This window comes from Quercus lobata, chromosome 5 (genome assembly GCF_001633185.2).
Source record: "Quercus lobata isolate SW786 chromosome 5, ValleyOak3.0 Primary Assembly, whole genome shotgun sequence".
NCBI classification, from domain to species: domain Eukaryota; kingdom Viridiplantae; phylum Streptophyta; class Magnoliopsida; order Fagales; family Fagaceae; genus Quercus; species Quercus lobata.
In genome coordinates this window covers 33,887,364-33,911,398 of record NC_044908.1, presented here as the reverse complement: position 1 = coordinate 33,911,398, position 24,035 = coordinate 33,887,364, and the positions used below count along the sequence as shown (strand labels likewise).

General features: G+C 37.7%; 1 protein-coding gene across 2 annotated transcripts; it reads right to left on the bottom strand.

The window, feature by feature from the left end:
* Positions 1 to 815: 815 nt before the first annotated feature.
* On the bottom strand, positions 816 to 5,399 carry LOC115992155 (F-box/LRR-repeat protein 14). Of its 2 annotated transcripts, none has more exons than XM_031116232.1 (3): positions 5,277 to 5,399; positions 2,935 to 4,442; positions 816 to 1,010 (listed from the first exon to the last, which is right to left on the bottom strand). In XM_031116232.1, exon 2 carries the CDS (start codon positions 4,414 to 4,416, stop codon positions 3,016 to 3,018), a length of 1,401 nt encoding a protein of 466 aa, XP_030972092.1. In that variant the 5' UTR covers positions 4,417 to 4,442; positions 5,277 to 5,399; the 3' UTR covers positions 816 to 1,010; positions 2,935 to 3,015. The 2 variants fall into 2 exon arrangements, with proteins under 2 accessions (XP_030972092.1, XP_030972091.1); XM_031116231.1 differs by having other exon boundaries at positions 2,935 to 4,603; positions 5,277 to 5,317.
* Positions 5,400 to 24,035: the final 18,636 nt, after the last annotated feature.

The following is a 24,035-nucleotide window of genomic DNA, read 5'->3' as shown; positions in this document are numbered from 1 at the left end:
TATGAAGCATTCCATGATTTTTTTTTTTTAGTTAAAAGATAGAAAACTTGTTTTGATATGTTGAAAGAAAATATCCAAAAAAACTGGTCTGAATCCCAGAAGACAATCAGACGAAACAGAGAACAACTCAGAAAAGAGCATAGTAGTGAAAACACATTACATGACAGTGCTGCATAAAGAAAAGCTTGATATAAAAGACTCTGCTAAGACTTCTTTTGAGCTCTGTGAAGTGTTGGTACTCTGCCAGGAAAGCAATAGCTCAATCAAAGATGGTCTTTGGTTGTACATGAATTTTTTTATATAGTAGAACTTGTTAGTTGTTATGAGCATTCCATGATGTATGGAGCAATATCTTGCTGTCATTTGTCAATAGGCTAATTTTCAGTATCAGTGAAAATGAAACATTGAATGCATTCTCTAATTTTAACACTAAAGTAGTTTCATTGTTCATTTACAAAAAGTTTTACCAGTATTTGAGAGTGTAATAAAATGTAATTGATTGTGTGCCGTTTATTTCTAATTTCTTGTAATTCTTCAAATTGAACAATTTTAATGTTGCCTATATGGTCACAAGACTCACAAATTGATGCAAGAGTTTGATCCAAGAATGAACAAAACTTTTATTGAAATGTATACTTTGATTACAAGGCTATTAGAAGAAGAGCCCTAATTAAATGTACGCAGTCATGGGCAATGATTTATTTCACTCAAAATGAACCTAAAATTTTCATTCACAAATTCTTTAAGGATGCAAGTTGAAGCTAAAGTGTAATGAATAAAATAATACCCAAGCAAAATACTTCCATTCAAAAGAATTTTTGAATCACCTGCTAAAGGTAATTGTTGAAGTCTCTACTTGTATCCAAAAAAAATATATTTCTACAATATTTCTTCGTAATGGTAGAACTTATACAAGTGTGAGAACTTGTGGTCTTCACTAACATAAAACAATCTAAACTTTAGCACTAATCCCTTCAGCAGCAACCTTTTCTCGCTCTTGGTGATCAAACCTGACCCAAAAAAAAAAAAATAGTGATTTCAATGATTAAACAGCAAGCATAGGTGAAGCCATAAGATCACTATCACTACTAAATATGTAAGTTTGTGAGGGTTTAGCTTAGGAACTTCCATCTTAAGAACTCAACTAAGGGACGAACATTAAAAGTGAAATACAAAGCATATCATATAGTTTGAATGTTCATGAAATATATTTAATTTCCTTATAATCAATAACACAGAATAATAGGTGCATAGCCCAATTTTAATGGGGCAATTAGAAAATAACAAATGCATTTTGCATTAAGGAGAGGCAAAGATTCAGCAACCGAAAAAAGGAATTGAAGCAAAATTACGCTCTAATAAAGGTTGTCACTCAAAAGAACCAAACCAAAAGTTAAATGCAATTTAGCACCTGCCATGACAAGTGCATAGCTTTTTTAATATATAATAACTTAAAAAATTTTATTTGTCTACCCTTCAAAAAAAAATTTGGGAACACCCTCAATTTTTTTATGCCAATAAAATTAAATTTTGCTCCATAATTTGTTCTACATTTAGTGGATGAATGATTGCTTGATTGTGTACATTGAAAGAGACGTAGCTTGTAGCATTAATAATGAGACTATCATTCAACAATTTCAAAATATGAAAATTCGTAGAAGGTAATTGTAAACTTTATGTATTTGCGTGTTTTTTTATTATTGTTGTCAATATATGAATTTCTCTTTTTATTAGATTGTATAATTAATGTTTGTTAAGGAATACCTTGAGAAAAATTCCCGAAGCCACCACGGTCTACAACTACACAATACATTAGAACCACATGCCTACCAATAGAAATATGGCTAATCAATCTGTCATATGGCTAAAAAATCCAAGGTGCTGAAAAAAAAAAAAAAAAAAAAAAAAAAAAAAAAAAAAACTAGACAAAAACAAGAAATCAAGGAAAGAAAAAAATATTTCAAAACATTACACAAGAAATTATTTTTAGCAATGAGCAAAAAAGAAAACCCAAGCAAATCATCAAGCTTCATACTCAACGAGGAGTCACTAATCAAATCAAAACTGAGACAAAATGAGAGCTAAGAAGTGAGAGAAGGAAGGGGCAGTGAGGGAAGGGGTGAAGCAGTGGAAAAAGGAGACATGGGGTGGATCAATGGGGTTGACGGACATATAGTCAAGTGGGATCGGTGGCCGAAGCAAGTGGTGGTGGTGGTGGTGGTGGTGGTTTTTTGATGGGTTTAATGGTGGGTAATTTGAGAAGCTCAAAAGAGGAGGAAGTGGATAATCTAAGAAGATCGCAGGGGGAAAAGGTGGGTAATCATGGTCATCGTCGGAGGAGAGAGAGAGAGAGAGAGAAGACGTTAACCCTAATGTTAACAGAAGTTTTCATTAAATCTTTGCCCTGGACAGGTGACTATCTAAGGCATTGACACATCAACATTATGTAGGATTTGCTGCAACTAAGTTTGCAGCAAATCTTTGCCCTAAATTAAATATTATTTTATCACTTATTGAGTTTCGTGGCAGGGAGGAAGTAAGAAAGAAATTAATAAAAAAATTAACAGTGTTTAGTTGAGGGGAAAAATAAGAATATTAATGCAGGATGTGTTGTGAAATTGTGTGTTAAAATAAATATAGTAGCTTTTGAAATGTTAAATGCTAAAAATTTTAACTCCACCGATGTGGATGCTCTTACTGCAAAAAAGAAAAAAGAGAAAAGAAAAAAGAAAAAAAAGAGAGGCTTTTTCTCAAACTCTAAAAGGCAAAAGCATCAACTTAATGGTAATTGAATAAACAACTGTACTTTTAGTAAGAAAAATCATCAACTTAATTACAGAAAGTACATATATTACATTCACAATGAATATTTCAACTTTCAATAGTTGAAGTTATAACCACACCCAAAAAAAAGGAAAAAGAAAAAAAGAAAACCTTTCTGGGTTAGTCACGATAAGTGGATGCTTGTGAGAGTTCCATAAAGACTGTACAAACCAAACAGGCTTGATAACAAGATCAGTACATCCAAGACAGGTCTTGCCTGAAAGAAATAGATTTTGCAGCTCCTTGAAGGCCTCTTTCAGAAATTTGAGGACAATCTTCCACAGCCAATAATTCCAATTTGTATGAACCCACAAGTGGCTTTAAGCCATCATCAGAAATCCCCAAACACTTACTTAATTGTAAGACACACAATCGGGGAAACTGGCCCACAAGCTGCAGCCCCTCATCACTAATCTCTTGGCATCTGACGAGCTCCAGTATTTCAAGAAACTGAGCTGAGCAAAGAGCCTCCATCCCAACATCATTGAATGAATACACATGGTCAAGAGCAAGTTCACGAACGGGACACATTTTAATCAAGGAAAGTATTCCACTTAATGAAAATGAAGAAAATGAAGGAAAATCTCCATCAGAAAAAGATATCCTAACTGATTCAAGCATTGAACAGTTCTGAGCCACGGCTTTTAAACTCTCATCAGTTAATCTCAAAGCATTGTTCATCAAAAGAGGCAGTGAGAAATCAGATGGAACTCGCAATGAAATGAACCGAAGATTACTTGATCTTTGGGCTAAACCAATAATGTCAGAGTCCCTTACTCCAACACACATATCTAAGTGAATCGTCTCCAAGTTCTTGCACTTTCCCAACACACAAGCAAGACCTCTCCCTGGGCTGATGATGCAATTTACCAAGCTAAGCTCCAGCATATTTTCACATGGGATGCACTGCTTTTGCCATCGATCCACAGCTAACCTATCATACACCTTCATATATCTGTAATTAGCATCCACTTCAAATTGCAACCGTTTTAGATTTTGCCAACCAGGGCCTAGCTTAACTAAATCACCTTCCCCAATTGCTCTGCAGTTCTTAATTGAAAGGTCCTCAAGTGTTTCAAGCTTGCCAAGATATTCAAGCCACTCAACACTGGTAACATTCAAGCATCCGATAAGATGTAGAAGTGTAAGATTTCTACAGCCCACAACAAGAGATAATATGCCACAACCCGTGATTCTTGGGGTGAAATTCAGCTTTAATGCGGAAAGCTTGGAGCAAGAAGCCAAGTAACGGAGACCCACATCAGTGATGAATGTGCAGTAGCTTAAGGTGAGATCAGTCAGAGGACAGCAACTTGCAAGAATGAGAAGCCCGTGATCATCCAATTGTTTTCCTAGTTTGGACATCCAACCAGAGTAAGTTATCTCCACTTTTGCCAAGTTTTGAAACCTATTGCATAGTGAAGTCAAAGCTTCATTTGCAGGGTCTAATCCACACCCAACCCGAATGGATTGTCTTTGTTCATTATCCAACTCATGAAAGCGTTTACATGCTAAAGACAAAGAGTTTCTGTCATTGGTTTTCTTAATCCTGGTTAAGATCTCCCAAACTAACTGGTCTGGTAATTCATCCATCAAAACCAGACCTTTTCTTTTTGCCCCTACAGGAAACAATTAGCAACCAATTGCAATTACAAACACCAATAAGGAAAGTTCAGTCTAAAATAGAGAGAAGGAGACCTTCCTAATATCCAATTATAAAATTTAGGAGATGTTCGAAGACATTTCATCACATCTGAGGTTTTCATCATTGATTTTCCGCCTGTTTTACAAACACAAAAAACAAAAAAAAAAAAATGCAGCAGGGTTTCTCTAGAGCAACAACAAAGAGATTATAAGTATATGATAAATGGAAGGCAGAGTGGAGACAAGGTTTTGAACTCAGTAGTCAGGACCATCTGCTCTGATACCATAATAAATCTACCATTTCTCCCAAAGGAATAGTTGGGAACCAGTTAATTTAATCATTTAAGCATTAGTTTAACAGTATATTAATTGATCTAACAAAAAAGTCCTACAAATACATGATATAAAATACATTGTTCAATAATTTCTATAAAAGAAATTAAGCGACACCAGCAATTGAACTAACCAAATTGAATCAAACCCCACAACCAAAAAATGAAAGGGAAAAAGAGAGAGAGTCAATTTCATTGAAGCTAACGCATATTGCAAATGAAACAACAGCAGAAACTACTGCAAAGTAAAAAAAAAAAAAAAATCCATCAAAGATCACAAAAATCCCAGATTCACAAAGATATAAATTTTGAATCAGTTTAATTTGGTCAGAAAAGAGTGTGTTAAGAATCCCAGAGATTGTTCCTCAAAAAAAAAAGAAAAAGAATCTCAGAGATAAATTGGCAGAAAAAGACAAGATCTGATGATGTTAGCTTGATGAAAAAAATTGAAAACCCAAAAAAGATCCCAAATGTTACCTGAAACCAGAGAGGAGCAGAGAAGAGAAGGAATTCTCTTCAGATTCGATAATGCTAAGGAAGGTGTTGAAGAAAGATTTTTATGAAGGAAGACACCATTGTTGTTGTAAATAAAAAAGGCACATGCTGATGCCGGTTGTTTCTTACTTGACAATATGCATGGCCCATGTTTCTCACTTTAATGAAAGTGATTTGTACGAGAGGCCCATATTAACTTGGATGAATCAAGAGCCCAAAAACCCAAAATCCCATTGGGTACGGTATTTCTGTATTTGTAGAGCTTAACCTAGGCCTTAGTACCTTTTTTAACCCCTCAGGGTAACTAAACTTGGAATAGTCTGTCCATGGACACACCCAATTTTTAAAGAATAATACTACAATTACAAACTATTTTCAATATTTTTATAAAATGTAGATGTGGTCAACATCTTATTGATTTTCATATAGGCTCATCATTAATATCACATTTTCATTTACCAATAATTACTCACCATATCAGCAGTTTGTAAAATATTTTATAAAATAGTTTGTATCTCTAGCATTATTTATTTCTAAATAGACTTGAGTGTCAACATGTGATTAGACTACAATTACATATAAGACCATCATGGGTACTTAATGAAAAATATAGATCTGGTGCATCAATCACAAGATGACACATAAGTTGTGAATTTGGGTGTGGGTAGACATGGCAAATCAGACTGGGCAAGTCGGTTTGGGTCGGGTCAATTGGATTCGTGTTGAAAAGAAAACAGGTTCAGGTTATAAAATAAAAAAATAAAAAAAAAAGGTTGTTAGAAATGGGTTTGGTCATTCAGGTTGCAAGTTGGGTCGATCCCATATTTTTTTTCACATGATTTTTTTCCTTTAATTTTGCATTTTCCATTTGATAAGTCATGTAGCAAATTAGTGTAATATGCATTATTTTAAATTCACCACTCAAATCAATAATAAGCTCAACTTAACAAATTAATACTTGTTCAATAATTATAAAATTATACAAATCTCAACATTGCTAACCAAAACAAAATTGCACAAAGGAGTCTAGTCTACCATTTGAGCATATAATTAAAATAAATACAATAGTTTCATTTCTAACCAATATCAACATCCCAAAACATAATAAAAAATTACAAATGCCCTATTGGATAGATACTTTGACAAATAATAAAAGCATAAAAGAAATTTACAATCTTGAAAACTAATTTCATAATCTAATATCAATTGTAGTTGGCACTCTGTTTCAATTTAAAAAATATACATTAAAATTTGATTGTTTACTTATTTATATCTTTTATGAATACCATATCATTATTAAGCAACACACCCTCTAGTAAATATCATTTGCTATTTTGAAAAACAGTTTATTTTGGTTGTAGGGATAAGGGGCACAAGAACATATGTTGGGCCTTGGGCCTTGTCCGAGGACACTTTGTGGTTCGAGGACAGATAAACAGTAATGAGTATGTAAGACTCAGGACCCCATGAGCAAGCTACGGGTGAGAATGCTGGGGAAGGTAAGCCAAGGAGGAGTATCTCCTTGGCTAAGCAAAACAGAGGTTAGAAAGAGTGTCCTATCATCTAGGGTGACCTTCCGAGAAATTCTAGTGATAACAATATACGTTATGAACATACAGGACAACTAGGAGGTAGGAAATATCTAAGGGAAAGTTGCTACCACCGCATTGAATGCTCTACAGCTAACTCTCTGGTCGTATTAATGAGGAAATGATACCTGAACAGTAGTTTTCAGCCTTATAGCTACTCTCCAGAGACTTTAGGAAGGTGCTAATGTGACAGGGATCAGCCCCAACAATCTAATCTACACGTGGAGTGTAGAGATGAAGACAAACAGATAGTATAAAATAGGAAGAAGGCAATGAGAGGGGGAGATCGAGAAATTGAGAGGAAAACACTGTAACAATTAAGAATTGAACTTGTAATCAAACTTGAGAAGAAATATATAAAAACTGATCTTCTCGGATTGTGTCGAGGACGACTTTCTTTAGATTAAACCAGTCTATCTTCATTTTCTTGTCATCTGGATCCACTTTGCTTGTTGTCTGACTCATTAAAGCCCAATTTGCTAACTCACTTTTTACAAATTCATTGTATTGGGCTCTTTGGGCCTAAGTTCATACATCCTTTGGGCTTGGGATCTAAATTGCGTCCTTACAATTAACACCGTTTGTGGGAAAATTTTGGTGTTGTGGTGAGTTTAACGTTCAAATATGGTGGGTTCAGGTCCACACCAGGAGGAATCTATGGGGTCTCAACGTCCAGATCATTTTCTTCATCTTGAATGAAGAGGGATCTAGGAAGGAAGTGTGCATACCACCCATACTAGTAGAAGTCAATCTCGAACTAGGAGTCACACCTCTCATGAGGAAAATACTAGGAACATGCAGCTGGAGATTGATCATTTGAAGAGGATGTTGCGCCACGAACGGTGAACGAAAACTCCTTCCAATTCTGACTTCTTTTCTAACGATAAAGAGGATGATAGTTATAGACCCAGATCAAGGACCTCCTAGTAAGTCTTTCTCGTGTGATAAGGACTACCACCATGAGCGCAGAAGCAGAAACTCATCTTCCAAAGGCTTGGGAAATGACGCGATGAGCAAAGCGCTCAACCAAATTTCCAAATCACCTTTCACGTGCAGAATTGAGGGAGGGAGACTTCCTCGGTGGTTCACTCAGCCCTCATTCACCATGTATGATGGTCGAACAAACCCTGTGGAACATGTAAGTTACTTCAACCAGAGAATGGTTGTGCACTCCAAGAATGAGGCCTTGATGTGTAAGGTATTCTCATCCAGCTTAGGGCCTGTGGCGATGAGGTGGTTTGATGGCCTAGGTGCAAGTTCCATTGATTCCTTTAAGGAGCTCACTCGAGTGTTTGGATCTCGTTTTATTACGTGTAGTAGGGTTTCTCGCCCTTTAGATTCCCTGTTATCCATTTCCATGCGAGAAATGGAGACCCTAAAAACTTACTCAGACAAATACTGGAAGATGTTTAATGAGATCGATGGGGACTTTGATGACGTGGCTATAAGGACTTTTAAGGTTAGCCTGCCTACTGAACATGATTTGAGAAAGTCTTTGACCAAGAAGTCGGTAAGGAGTGTGCGTCAGCTTATGAATCGTATTGATGAATACAAGCAGGTTGAGGAAGACCAGCAGCAAGGGAAGGGAAAGGCTAAGGTTATCCCTCAGGACATGAGAGATTTCAGGTCGGACAAATACAATAATAACAGGCCCAGAAGAGATTTTATTGGGCAATCTAGGTCTACGACTCCTCAGGTGGTTAACACGGTGTTTCGAGAGCCAGTACATCAAGTCCTAGAGAAGATCAAGAATGAGCCATACTTCAAATGGCCAAACAAAATGGGAGGAGACCTCATGAGGTGTAACCAAAGTCTTCATTATCAGTACCACAGGAATAAGGGCATACCACCGAGGATTATAAAACTCTGTGGAATCATCTAGAGCAACTGGTCAGAGATGGGAGGTTACAACAGTTTTTGTATCGGCCCAATGGGCAAGGAGACCAAGCAAGGTCAGGGGCTCAGGGGAATGCTTCTTCGAGGCCTCCTTTGGGCACAATTAATGTCATCTTTGCTGCTCTTGGGAAAACTGGTTCTCATCTCTCCAGGATGATGTTTGTGACTCGGCCACCTGTCGAGGACTTTAATTCTGAGCTGAAGAAGGCTAGAGTGGATATCTGACCGACGTTGAGTTTTTTGGATCAGGACAAGATTCAAACCATACAACCACACGATGATGCTTTTGTGATCACGTTCCGAATAGGGGGGTACGATGTGAAGAGGGTGTTAGTAGACCAAGGCAGTGGTGCAAAGATTATGTACCCTGACTTGTACAAAGGGCTGAACTTGAAGTCCGAGGATTTGACAACTTATGATTCACCTTTGGTAAGTTTTGATGGGTAAGTTATCATTCCAAGGGGTCAGATTAGAATGCCCGTGCAAGCAAGTTCAGAAGTAGTAGAGGTGGACTTCATTGTGGTGGATGCATACTCTCCTTGCACGGCCATTGTGGCAAGACCTTGGCTTCATGCCCTAGGGGCCGTTTCTTCAACTCTGCATTTAAAGGTGAAATATCTATTGGGGGACCAAATTGAAGAGTTTTTTGGGAGTCAATCCCTGGCTAGGCAATGCCTGGTGGCTGCTATTATGCATCAGCCTGAAGCTGAGTCCTCGATCTTTGCTAAGAGGGGCTCATAGCAATCAAGGATTCCGGTCCTATTTACGGATGCCGTGTGGAAAAAGGAAAAGTGTGAGAGGATGGAGGAAGTTGTTATAAATGGTGATTCGGAGAAGTTTTTTCAGGTCGGAGCTCAGTTGCCTCCTCAGGAGAAGGAGGAGTTGTTAGCATTTCTTAGGAGGAATATTGATGTGTTCACATAGAATGCTTATGAAGCTCCTGGGTGGATCCAGACTTCATTTGTCATCATCTAAATGTCAACCTAACTGTCCTCCCTAGAATCAACCACCTCGGCGCTCATCTAAGGAGCATTCTGATACTGTCATAGAAGATGTGAACAAACTTAAGCAGACTGGGGCTATTAAGGAAGTGTTCTACCCTGAGTGGTTGGCCAATACAGTGGTGGTGAAGAAGAAGAATGGGAAATGGAGGGTATGTGTGGACTTCACAGATCTGAATAAAGCTTGCCCTAAAGACCCTTTTCCCATGCCTCGAATAGACCAATAGGTGGATGCAACTATGGGCCATCCACGGATGAGCTTCCTAGACATCTTTTAAGGGTACCATCAGATACCTTTAGCTTTGGGTGATCAGGAGAAAACAGTTTTTGTCACCCCTACTAGGAATTACCATTATAAGGTTATGCCCTTTGGTCTAAAGAATGCAAGGTCTACTTATCAGAGGATGATGACCAGGATGTTTGAGCCACAGTTAGGAAAAAACATTGAGATTTATATAGACGACATGCTGGTTAAAAGTAAGTTGGAATCTGAGCATATTGATGATCTCGAGAACATCTTTAAGATCTTGAGGAGACACAAGTTGCGACTTAATGCTTCTAAGTGCTCTTTTGGTGTCAGATCAGGGAAGTTCTTGGGGTACATGGTCACTCATTGCGGAATTGAAGTCAACCCTGACCAAATTAAAGTAATTAACAATTTATAGCCACCTCGGAATCCCAAAGAGGTCCAAAAGTTGACAAGAATAACTGCTACTTTAAACCGATTCATTTCTTAGTTAGCAGACAGGTGTAGACCTTTCTTCAAGTTGTTGAACAAGTGGAAGGGATTTGAATGGACAGAAGAGTGTGTCTTGGCCTTCTAGAAGTTGAAGGAATACCTATCTCGGCCACCCTATATGTCCAGACCCGAGGTGGATGATGTTTTGTTTGCTTACATTGCTGTGGCTTCCTATACGGTAAGCTTGGTGCTTGTACGAGTTGATAGTGGTGTATAGAGGCCAGTTTATTATGTGAGCAAGTCATTACATGAGGCTGAGGTCTGTTACCTACCACTGGAAAAGGCCATTTTGGCAATGTTGCATGCTATGCGTAAGCTCCTCCCTTACTTCCAATCACACACAGTTGTTGTCCTGACCTAACTTCTTCTTAGATCTCTACTTTAGAGTGTTGATTACACAGGGAGGATTGCCAAGTAAGGTACGATCCTAGGGGCTTTTGATATCAAGTACATGCCTCGCACCTCTATCAAGGGTCAGGTCCTCGCTGATCTGGTGGCCGAGTTTGCCGAATCCCCATTTCAAGAAAAAGTTGAGAAATAAAACATGGATGGAAAATCAGTTGGCATGGTCTCCCTGCAAGAGCCTTTACCTTGGAGAGTACACGTTGATGGTGTAGCGAATCAAAGGGGATCTGGAGTGGGACTAGTTATAATTTCTCCTGAGAAGATCATTAGTGAAAAATCCTTAAGGTTAGGCTTCTCGGCCACCAATAATGAGGCCAAGTATGAGACTTTATTGGTAGGAATGACTATGGTTCAGAGAATGGGAGGAAAGGAAGTGGAGATGTTTTCAGATTTAAGATTGGTTATAGGCTAGGTAGGGGGAGAGTTGGAAGCCAGAGATTTCAGAATGCAGGAATATTTGAACCAAGTTAGACACTTACAGTCAGGATTTGAGTCTTTTACTTTATCACAAAGCCCTCGCAACCTTCTTGGCATAAAGTTTACTTCAGGTGATCCTTGTGGAAGACTTGTGTAAACCTATTGAAATAGGGAGAAACATGGTTCATGTTCACCAGATTAGGGTGGGTCCTAGCTGGATGGACTCTATTGTGATATTCCTTAAGGAAGACATCTTGCCTAAGGGTAAGTTCGAGGTCGACAAGGTACGGAAAAATGCTCCTCAGTTTTGGTTGTCCAAGGACCAAAAGTTGTATAAGTGCTCTTTTTCTGGACCATATCTGCTATGCATACACCCTGAGGCAGTTGAACTACTCCTAGAAAAGTTACATGATGGGATTTGTGGAAGCCACACGGGAGGCAGATCTTTATCTCACATGGCCCCCACTTAAGGATATTGATGGCCAAATATGCAGAGGGAAGCACAAAAGTATGTGAAGAAATGAGAACAATACCAAAGATTTGCCCCAAACATTCACCAACCAAGAGGTGTCCTTGACCCCCTGTCTAGCCCTTGGCCTTTTGCCTAATAGGGTTTGGATATTGTAGGGCCCTTCCCTAAGGCAGCAGGGAATAAGAAATGGTTGCTGGTCAGCATGGATTACTTCACCAAATGGGTTAAAGCTGAACCACTAGCAAATATCAGGGATATGGATGCCAAGAGATTTATCTAAAAAAATATTGTCACTCAGTTTGGAATCCCTTGCACACTTATCTCGGACAATGGTCTTCAGTTTGATAGCAAAGCTTTCAGGAGGTATTGCTTTGACCTAGGCATAACAAATAGATATTCCACCCCGGCATATCTATAGGGGAATGGACAGGCCGAGGTTGTCAATAAGGTCATAATGAGTGGGTCCAAAAAGAGGCTAGATGACGCAAAGAGAAAATGGGTGGAGGAGTTGCCACACGTCCTTTGGACATATTGGACTACACCTCGTAGGTCCACTAGGGAGACGCCATTTTCTATGACTTATGGGGCCGAGGCTGTGATTCCTCTAAAGACAGGATTTCCAACACTGAGAACAAGCTCTTTTACTCCGAGCAACAATGATGGGCTATTAAAGAAGAGTTTAGATTTAATTGAAGAGCGAAGATAAAATGATATGGTTTAGTTGGCGTACTATCAACACAAGCTCAAGCAAGGGTACGATTCAAATGTAAAGTCAAGGCCACTAGCGCCTGGAGACTTGGTAATAAGAAAGGTTCTGGGTATTGCCAAGAACCTAGCTTGGGGAAAGTTAGTGCCTAACTGGGAAGGGCCATATCGCACCACTTTAGTGGCTGGAATAGGTGCATATTATCTTAAAGACCTAGATGAAAATGTTGTACCACGCCCCTGGAATGTAAACAATCTGAGAAGGTATTATTATTAACGAAAGCTTTCTTTACCATATTTTGGTTTATTACATTATGCATCATGTGCTCTACTATTTGTTTGAATATCGAACAAAACCTTGGTCATGCTTGGCTCCTCGAACCACATACCTTAGGTAAATTGATATTTTAAATTATCTATCTAAGTATTAAACAGAACCTTAGTTATGCCTGACTCCTCGGACCACATGTTTTGGGTAAATTAATATTTTTTAACATCCATCTAAGTGTTAAACAGAACCTTAGCTATGCCTGGCTCCTTGGACCACATGTTTTGGGTAAATTAATACTTCTTATTATTTTCCTAAGTATCAAATAGAACCTTAGTCATGCCTGGCTCCTTGGACCACATACCATGGGTAAATTGATATCTTTTAATCATTTTTCTAAGTGTTAAATAGGACTTTAGCTATGCTTGGTCTCTCAGACCACATACTTTGGATAAATTAATACTTAATGACATCTTTCTAAGTGTTAAACAGAACCTTAACTATGCCTAGTCTCTCGGACCACATACTTTAGGTAAATTAATACTTCATGACATTTTTCTAAGTGTTAAACAGAACCTTAGTCATGTGGGACTCCTCGGACCACATACTTTGGGTAAATTAATATTTTCTATTATCTTCCTAAGTGTTAAATAGAACTCTGGCACTGCCAGGTCCCTCAAACCACATGTCTTAGGTGAATTAACTCTTTGCATTACCTACATGAGTATTAAGCAGAACTTTGGCTATGTTCGGTTCCTCGGACCACATGCTTTGTGAAAATTAATATTCTGAATTGTCCATTTAAGTGTTGAATAGAACTTCAGACGTATCAGGCTCCTCGAATCATGTACCTTGGGGAAGTTAACACTTGGAAAGTCCACCCTGGGTTTCGATTAAAGGATTCTAAGGATACATTAATAAGATACACTTAAAGGGAAAAGCCTCAGGCACCCTCTTTCCTTATTAAGCATTTCATTTGTCTCTCAGGACTTAGTCATTTTTCTCACCATGCACACATGTTTAATTTATTTAAGTTGACGGTTAGTTATTACTTCTAGCCTTGGTCAAAGTGTGGGTGTTCACCTTTGGATACATCATTAGTTTAAAGGTCTCAATAAAGAGCAAGACAAGGATTATAGCCAACTAGAAATAAGTATCGCAAGAAAAGTAAAGATTCAGAAAATAAAGTTGAAGTCTTTTAATTAAATAAAGGAAAAATACATTATAGAAAATGGCAAACTGCTAGTACAAAAGAAGAACTACAAAGGGAAAATAAAATCCTAGAACTAAGCCTTGGAACGGGGAGGAGAGTCTTCTTTGTTGCTAGGCTTGGAGGCAGGAGCATCTTTGGCCTTGGCAGCATCCTTGGATTTGTCCTCAGCCTCCTTTGCCTTGACAGCAGTGTCTTTGGCCTTGGCAGCATTCTTGGATTTGTCCTTAGCCTCCTTTGCCTTGACAACGGTGTCTTTGGCCTTGGCAGTATCCTTTGCCTTGGTGGCATCCTTGCCCTTAGCAACATCCTTGGCCTCACAGCATCCTTAGCCTTAATAGCATCCTTGGCCTCTAGTGAAGCCTAGACTTCCTTTCCCTTGCCCTTGTCCTTGGCCTTCTCAACCCCCTAGCCTTGATCACCAACTTGGATGGGCTCCTTTGGGACCTCGGGAGGGGGAAGAGAGGCCTTGGTGGTAAGGGGCTGCTCTATTGAGAGTGGTGCAAGGGCAGGGGAAGGTAGGAGGTTAGCTGGAACCTCACGAATGTCAGGAGGGTAGTAGACGTTCCTAGCCTCCCTCCACTTCGAGGTAGCGGGGACTTCTGCAAGGTTGAAGGCTTCTAGCCAATTCATCTGCCAGTCGGACCTTAGTCTCCTGCAGACCCAGCTCGTAGGATGCTTACTATGAGCCCTCCGTGGCTTCCTCGGCCATCCGAGCGGCGGCTTTGGCTTTCTCTAGGTCAGTGCTCAGCTCTAGGACCTACTGCTTTACCATGGCCAATTCAATCTCAGTGTGGTACAACCTCTTACGCTGGTCCTTGGCTTGGTTCTAGGCATTCTTCAAGCCCGTCTCAGCACTCAAACGTGCCCTTTACTCAGTAACCAGCTTACTGGTAAGCTCTTTATTTTTCTTTTTAGATATGCCTAAGGCCTTGTTGGCCTCAGTGTGGAGGTTGGCCTCAACCTGGGCATCATTCCGGGCGTTCGTAACCCACTCCTCGGCTACAAAAACTTCTTGGATAGCCTGTGCAAAAACAACAAGAGAATACCATGTTAAAGAAATATATATGTGTAATGAAATTGTAATAATAAAACAAATAGGAAGGGCAACTTAGCACTTAAACCAAAAGGTATGACTGTGAACCTACTAGGGCCTGGTCCCTTTTTAGGGACATGAAGAGGTCTGGCTACCTCATATGCCTCAGAACAGCCATATCTTTTAGCAGGAGGAGGGGCCGCTCTAGGGCCTCAGCTACGTAAGAGGATTGCCCTCTCTGAAACTCCCTGATAGAGGAATTCCATGGGATGGCAGCTCCGTCTAACTCTAGCCGAGAAGCCCAGGTGTAGTGTTATTGGCGCACCTCGGCCACACCTGGGTCCTCCCTACTCTCCACTGAGGTGGCTTGCCCTTTGTCTTGGGCTATTTTTTGCTTCTTGGTTTTCTGGCGAACCACCTCAGCCTTCTCCACTTCCTGCTCCTTCCTTTTCTTCTTCAAATTGGGTATGGGGAGTAGGCTAGTAACAGGAGGGGGAGGAGGGGGAAGAGAAGAGGAGGTTGGGACTTTGGGGCCTCCTTAGAGGATGACCCTTTATTCCTCCCCGCGAGGAGGTCCTTCAAGCCTTTTCTTGGATTGAATGACATCCCTTCTTCTTCCTCCTGGGAGTTGTCGTCTATTTTTGCAAATATGAGATCTGGGGTGCGAACACCTAAAGTTCTGTCAAACTCACCCTCAGTGTCTGAGATCTCAATGGGATCTGCCCGCACCTCTCCTTCTTCCTTAAGTTAGAATTAGTTTATCTCCTCCTCGAGTGAGAGGCATGAGGAATTAGTTTCTTCCCTTGGAACCGCTACTTTAGGTAGAGCAAAAATGAGAGGCAGCTCAACAGGCACAACGTCCTCTCGGGCACGGAACCCAGGTATAGAGACGTCTATCCTACAGAGCCTAAGGTCACCTGCCCTGATCGCGTGGCCCACTTCTTAGAAGTTTTCCGAGATTGGTTCGAAGTCCAAAATGAGGTGGACCGCTCTCAACTACCTGTCCTCACTCATGAACACCTCGAACCTTAGGACTCTGTTGAGGTCTGCAACATTGACTAAATTGAGGCGGGGCGCTACATGTCTTTTATCTGCAAAAACAGTTGAGAAGCAAATCATGGTTAGACCAATAAAACCCATCATCAAAGGAAAATGAAATATTAAAGGAAAGAGTGGCAAAGCTAAAAGAACTAAATCTCGTGCCAAGGGACCTAACCCTAGGGTACCCCACCTAGCTTTCTCTCCCGAGTTGGGTAGTGAAGACCGTCGTGCCATTCCCTAGAGGTGATCAAGTAGTCGTCCTTCATGCCCTTATTAGACTTGGGAAGACACGATACAAGCCTAAAAATGTTGGACTTGGACTTGAGGTAATACCCCAAGTCAGCAAGTGAATAGCACTCGTACATATGGATGACGTAGTGCCAGGTGAGTCTCAAACCCATCTACTCGTTGAGAGCATCAATGCTACCTAAAACTCTAAATAGGTTGGGAGCGCACTGGTGGGGACACAGCCTATGGTTGATTAGGTAGTCTCGGGTCACCCTACCCATGGGAAGCATCATTCCTCCTTCTATGAAAGCAATCATAGGAATGACAACCTCCCATTCGTTTCTATCTGTAACCATTTGGTCTGGAGCACAATACTGCAAGGCAACCCCCTGTGGAATGTGATATTTGGCCCTGAAGCCCTTCATACCAGCGTGAGAATCTATGAGGTGCTTGAATCTACCCATCTAAGCAAATTAAGGGAAAGTAAGGGAAATGTTTTTGAAAAGGAACGAAAGATTAGAAGGCCGAGGAGGCTGGCTGAGAAGAAAAGAACTTAAGGATGTAGAGACTTATGAAAATGAAAACAGGTGACACTTCAAGAGCTTCTTGAGAGTTAGGATGTTTAGGAAGACTTGAGAGCTTGAGAGTTTGAGAGGACTTAAGAGTTTGCAAATTTGTGAAGTAAAGAAAAAAGTAAACCCACCAAGCGCCATATATAGGAGGTAGAGTTAAGTGGGAGTTATCCCGCTCAAAATTCAAGGAGAAATGTTAGCCGTAGGATTAGCATCCCATCATAGGATGCAGGGAACAGAGCACCGCTTGGAGCAATTAATGAGATATTGCGGGCTCCGAAGCGTCAGGAACAGTTACGGGACACGCAAAGTGACATTCTCACGTGTGGAAATTAGACAAAAGCGTGGAATAAGTTATCCAAAGTCAAAACCCCATTTTTTCTCCTTGGACAGAAGGGAGAAAACCGGGGTTTTGAAGGGCTATTGTAGGGATAAGGGGCCCAAGAACATATGTTGGGCCTTAGGTCTTCTCCAAGGACACTTTGCGATCCGAGGATAGATAAACAGTAATGAGTATGTAAGACTCAAGACCCCATGAGCGAGCTACAGGTGAGAATGCTGGGGAAGGTAAGCCGAGGAAAAGTATATCCTCGGCTAAGCAAAACAGAGGTCAGAAAGAGTGTCCTGTCATCTAAGGTGACCTTTCGGGAAATTCTAGAGATAACGATATATGTTATGAACATACAGGACAACAATGAGGTGGGAAATATCTAAGAGAAAGCTACTACCACCGCATTGAATGCTTTGCAGCTAACTCTCTAGTCGCATTAATGAGGAAGTGATACTTGATCAGTAGTTTTCAGCCTTACAGCTACTCTCCAGAAACTTCAGGAAGGTGCTGACGTGACAGGGATCAACCTCAACAATCTAATCTACACGTAGAGGGCAGAGATGAAGACAAAGGGATAGTATAAAATAGGAAGAAGGAAATGAGAGGGGGAGACTTTCTTGAGAGGAAAACACTGTAGCAATCAAAAATTGAACTTGTAATCAAACTTGAGAAGAAATATATAAGAATTGATCTCCTCGAATTGTGCCGAGGAAGACTTTCTTTAGATTAAACCAGTCTATCTTCATTTTTTTGTCATTTGGATCCACTTTGCTTGTTGTCTGACTCATTAAAGCCCAGTTTTCCAACATACTATCTACAAATTCATTGTATTGGGCTCTTTCGGCCTAAGTTCATACATCCTTTGTGCTTGGGATCCAAATTGCGTCCTTACATTGGTCATACATTGGTCATGGATTGTTACAAAAGGAAAAAGTTTGGCAACAAACTTAGTTGTAACTTAAGGCTTCAACTCTACTCAATATCTTTTTATTGGATGTGAATTTTGATAAATCCACTATTGTATTACATTTTCTTCTTATATCCTCTATGTTTATAAAATTTCCAAAAGATCAAAATCAATAACTATGTCATTAATTAAATGTTTAAATTCAAGATTTTGTTGCCTAAAATTATGTATAAAAAATAAGTTAGAGGTTGAATAGTAAACAAAATTTTATTGGCATCAAATTTTACATGTATGTTAAAGACTTAAAGAATATGCAATTTAACGATTAGATTTTTAAAATATGTAGTCATGTTAATTTTTTAAGTGGGAGTTGTAGCCTTAGGCTACAATCAAGTTTGTAACCAAGCTTTGTCTATTAAAAAATAGACCAAGCATCCATAATTTATGCCAAATTTCATCAATATACTTCGGCTTCACTTTTTCACACTTATCAATACTTCTCATGCATGTCTATAATTTCAAATATATGTTTTTAACTCTACTACAACCCAATTATCTTGCCATGTACTTTGTTATTTGATATATAAAATTTTTTACTTATCGCGTTTTCAAGAAAGAGAATGCATCAATCATTCATATTTCAATCGTTTGCATGTAGCTAGATAAAGTTCAAAGCAAATAATTAAACCAATAATGTCTTGTATTATTTTTTAATCCAAAAAAATGTTTTTTTTTTTTTAAAAGGGGTCTTGTCACGAGTTAGCCAAATCATGTCAGGTTGACCTGCAAAAAACAAGTTAGGTCACATGTCAACTTGTTTATTATTCAGGTTAAAAATTTGGATTCGGGTCAAGTCAACAAATCTCGACCCTTTTTCCATGTTTAGGTGTGGGTTTGAGTTAGTGGCTAGAATTTTCTAATTCAAAAAGATTACAATAGGATTAAGCTTGGGATGCAATTGTATAAATGCAAGAAAGTCTTCCAGTAGTTCCCATTTTTGCGGGCACATTCACACACCCAATCATCTTCTTAGGGAAATTAGCATTGGATTAACCATCTAATCAATCCGGCTAAAATTTTGCTGAAATACAAAAAATTAGTCCACATTAGGTTAGTTTACCATTAGGCAAAATGCATGCTAATTACACTGTTAATGCAATTCTAACCAAGGACGGCTCAACCCTATAGGCCACTAAGGCAATGGTTTGATGCCCTCAAATGAAAGAAAGCCCCTCTATTACCCAACAAAATATAATTAAGTTCCTCTTACTTATCCGAAAAAAAAAAAATAATAATAAGGCCCCTAGAATGCACTATCCGTAAAAAGTTTTAATTAATAAAGCTAATTTTGTTCATTAAAAAAAAATTACACACTTTTTAAATACTGTGAAAAATTATTAGGTACTTCCAGAGTATCATAAATGTGTACTCCCTCCTCTCACATGAATGGTGGGTCCCACCATGAATTTAATTAGTGGGACCCACCATTCATGTGAGATGAGGGAGTACGTATTTATGGTACTCCGGAGTACACAATAATTTCCACTATATCTACTGCAATTTAAGAGTAAAAATTCTCCACTCTCCCATACCAGAAGGTGAAGAGACTCTTCATTTTAATACCTATTCAATACTTATTCTCAACTTCTCCAAGAGAAAGAAAACGACTTTATCTAAAAATAAAAGTAAAAAACAAATAAAAACACATTTTTCTCTCCACATCTTGATTCTTGACGGAATCAAACCTCCCCATTGCCCGCTACTTTCCTTGCCACTATCCATCTTGATTCATTTTTCTAAATTTCTTTGTAGCTGTTCGTCAATTAGTGTATGGTATTGGTATGTTAACTGCTCTTCCGGTTGGCCTTTATTTACTCTACTTTCTTTTTGTTGTTGTTGTTTCTATTATTGCAAAGTTTTCTCTCTTTTATTGTTGTTCTTGCTAGTTGGGTATGAATGAAAGAGCTTAAAATTTTTATTTTTATCCGGGACCTTACTGTCTTCCTCTTCTTCTTCTTTTTTTTATTATTTTATTATTTTATTTTATTTTATTTTTTTAAAGCTGAATACATGATACTTTACTATCATCTAGTCAATACTTATCCTTTAGCCTATTACTTTTTTTTTTTTTTTGGTCTATACTCTATAGACCTTTCTATTTTTTATGTATTGTACAAAAGCTTAAAAATATTATTTATTTAGTCTTAGCTTTTCTCCTTTTTTACAGGTTATGTGTTGTACAAAAGGAAAATTGGTCTATTAGCATTCTAGGTTTCTCCCCTAGACACGTTATGTACAAATCTATTCTCTATAGAAAAAATAAATTTTGGTTGTAGACAAAGTAGGAAACCCCATCTATAAGATCTTTGATTAGTTATTGCATGAAAAGATCTCTCATGAGTTATCACATCAAAAACTTGAATAATAATTTGGATAATGCTTGTGAGAGAGCTCGACGAAAAGCGTCCCCCAAAAAAAGAGATTCGTGTACCTTTTAAGGCACCTCTCTTTTGGTTAAATGGTATAGAGTCGCCACTTATTTTTCTTTATACAAAAAAATAAGAAAAAATACTAATTACAAAATACATGATTGAATAGTTCCATTCATTGATTGAATAAAATTACATATCTGAAAGAAAATTAAAAAGTTACATAGCTTTGGGTCCTAGTTACAATCTACCAAATATTTACATGGCTTGTTGTCCTAGTTACATTCTATCCAAAACAAATGAAGACAAGTCTAGATCTACTAAACCAAAAACCTAAATCCGGAGGCTAGGTTACGAAATGGGAAGGTGTTAGACACCCATTCCGCCCAGACAAAGTCTAGTCTTCTAGACTCTTGTGACCAATGTACTTTCTTATGCATGTCATGAATGATATGTTGAACATGTGAATGAAAAATTAAATCACAAAAATTTATTTATGAATGAAATCTCCTCTTTGGCTTTTTTTTTTTTTTAAAAAAAATTTAGATCTGTTTTAATGATTAAAAAAATGATTTTGATTTGTCAAAATATCAGATCTGTTTTGTAGTATAAAAAAAAGTGATTTTTGATTTGTCAAAATATCAGATTTGTTTTGTAGTATTAAAAAAAAGTGATTTTTGATTACTAAAATTCAGATCTGTTTTGTTATATTTAAAAAAGTGATTTTTGATAACAAAAATTCAGATCTGTTTTGTTATATTTAAAAAAGTGATTTTTGATGACAAAAATTCAGATCTGTTTTGTTATATGTTTTACAAAGAATGAAAAAGATTTTTTAAGAAGAGAGTTTCACTCACAATCCAAATTTATGCAATCATGAATTAAAATAAACACAAACACAATAATACACAATATCTTTCTTTATTTCAACAATTTGCATGTATTAAGAAAATCAGATTTGCATCTTAAGAAAGATGCAAATCAATTTTGATTTGAGAAAAATTTAGATCTGCATCTCATAAAGATGCAAATCTCTTTTTGTTTGAGAAAACTTAGATCTACATCTAAGGAAAATGTAGATCTGTTTTTATATTGAGAAAAACTCAGATCTACATCTTATAAAGATGCATAATTGTTTTTATATTGAGAAAAATTCAGATCTACATCTTATAAAGATGCAGATCTGTTTTGTTTTAAGAAAAATAATTGTTCACATGTAGATTTATTGATATTCAAGAAAAAGATTATAACAATCACAAAAAAAAAAAAAAAAAAAAATCATGCTTTAACAAAACAACAATTTACCATTCATGTTATGGATATTTAAAAAAGAAAGAGATATAATATGCATCATCACATCACAAGAAAAAGGGTGAAGGAAACAACCTCTTGCATGAGCACTCTTTATTCTTGAGAGGATGTTTTAGGGTTCAAAGAAATTTATGCAATTCTCTTTGAAACCTAAAAACCCTAATTTAAGCAACAACACTCAGAGAAGGGATCAAAAAATATGGGCAATTTGAGGGCCCAAAACGTATGCCTCCCAGAGTGTAGAAAAAATGTGCTAAATTATGAGGTTCGGTCTCTATTTATAAAGGCCAGAAGACTCTAAAAAATAGGTATGGGCGATTAGGGTTTGAATCTAGACGCATCTTTTTACGAAAAGATCGAAAATGGTATGCATAATCGTCACCCGAAGGCTGTTGGGCCAAAGCCCACATTAGGGAAATTGGTCCTATGGCTCCGAATGCACTTTCGTGTTCGGGTGCCGTTTGGACTCCTCTTCTAGGGTTTTTGGCTGATCCTTGTACCTAGACGCGTTTTCATTCTCCGCCTATGATTTTTCATCTCTTTTTTGGATAATTTAGGATATTTAAGGACAATTATCTTGTAGATAAATACCCTAAAATAAATCTTGATAAAGTTCAAATTATCCATAGTTTTATTGTTATCCAATTATCCCTTTTATTCACATGCATGCATCCCTATTTTAAACACTAATTATCAACCAATCACAAAATTATTTAATTAATTTTAATTGTTTAACCAATCAGAATTAATTTAAATTGATCATGTGTGGTCGATTCTACCTAGATACAATACATGTTAACCGTGCAAACTTGATTATGCGATATCTTTCAATCCGATAGTCTGATTTGATAAACGGAAACACCACTGCGATCGTTAGAATCTCAAGATCATTTTTATGATATTCAATGAATGAATTTATTCATGTAATTCAAAGACAAAATGATGCATGTAATGCAAGAACAAATTGATGCATGTAATGCAATTATGATTTTTGGGGTACATGGATTGGTCATTCAAGTCATTCTCCTTGATTAAATTATGGGTGCAAAATTGAGTGTCTACGGTACCCACCTAGTTGTTTATGTGATTTTAATGAATGCGTAAATACACTTTTAGTCCCTACATTTTGACCATATTTCCATTTTGATCCCTACTTTTTTATTTTACCGCTTTTAGTCCTTAAATGAAAAAAGAGTTCCATTTTGGTCCCTATCGTTACTCACTTAACAAAAATTGTGAGAGACCAGGATTTTTGGGTGCTCTCAATCAAAAGAGATAGGTATCGACACCCCTCTTTTGGGATTATGTGAAGTCGCCACTTCTTTTTTTTTTTTTTTTATATTACCAAAAAAAAAAACTAAAAAAAAAAAAAAATACAAAGTTACATGAATAACATCGAGTTCTCGTTTATCTAAAAAAATACAATTGATAGAAAGAAACTATACATGGCTTTTTTTTTCCTAGTTACAATCTAGTAAAAGAATTACTTGGTCTTGTTTCCTAGTTACAATCTACCAACAATAAAGACTACTCTACGAACATAAGATCTATGGTTTAAGGGCTAGGTTACAAGATGAGGTGTTAGACACCCGCCTTGCCGGGATAGAGTCCGATCTTCTAGACTGTAAATGATCATTAAGTACCCATTAACATACAATGATGAGATGCAACATGTGTTTGAATGATAGATCTAAAATTAATTCCTGAAGTGAGCTTTATGAATCCACTCTCTTTAGAACAGGAGGAAACTTTCAAGAAAAGTATTCTAGATCTGTTTTTTTATTAGGACATAGAGACTTGTAGAGAAAAAATTCAGATCTACTAATTTTAAATCTATCATTCAAACACATGTTGCATAGTCCACATTGATTCTAACCAGCATTGTAACTTGTAGTTATCTTAATTTATTTTGTTTTATTGCTCTCTCTCTCCCCCACATCAGAGAACCATCTTGACATAACTCACAATGGAACATTCTACAATCATTGCATTCATGGCCTGATCACAATTTGTGCCTTGGAGTAGGAAAGATGAGATTTTTACTTTGATTGAGTTAAGATGAGTTGTGTTTTTGTTAAATTGTTGTACAGAGAAATAAGGATTAGATTATGGATGAAGGGCTATTGTTCTTTTTGAATCTTGAATTTTGAATTGTTTTAAGCCTTATGGTTAATCTTAAGTCTT

Excerpts from the sequence above, each read along its gene's own strand:
- LOC115992155 (XM_031116232.1), bottom strand. The coding sequence starts at position 4,416 with ATGGATGAATTACCAGACCAGTTAGTTTGGGAGATCTTAACCAGGATT.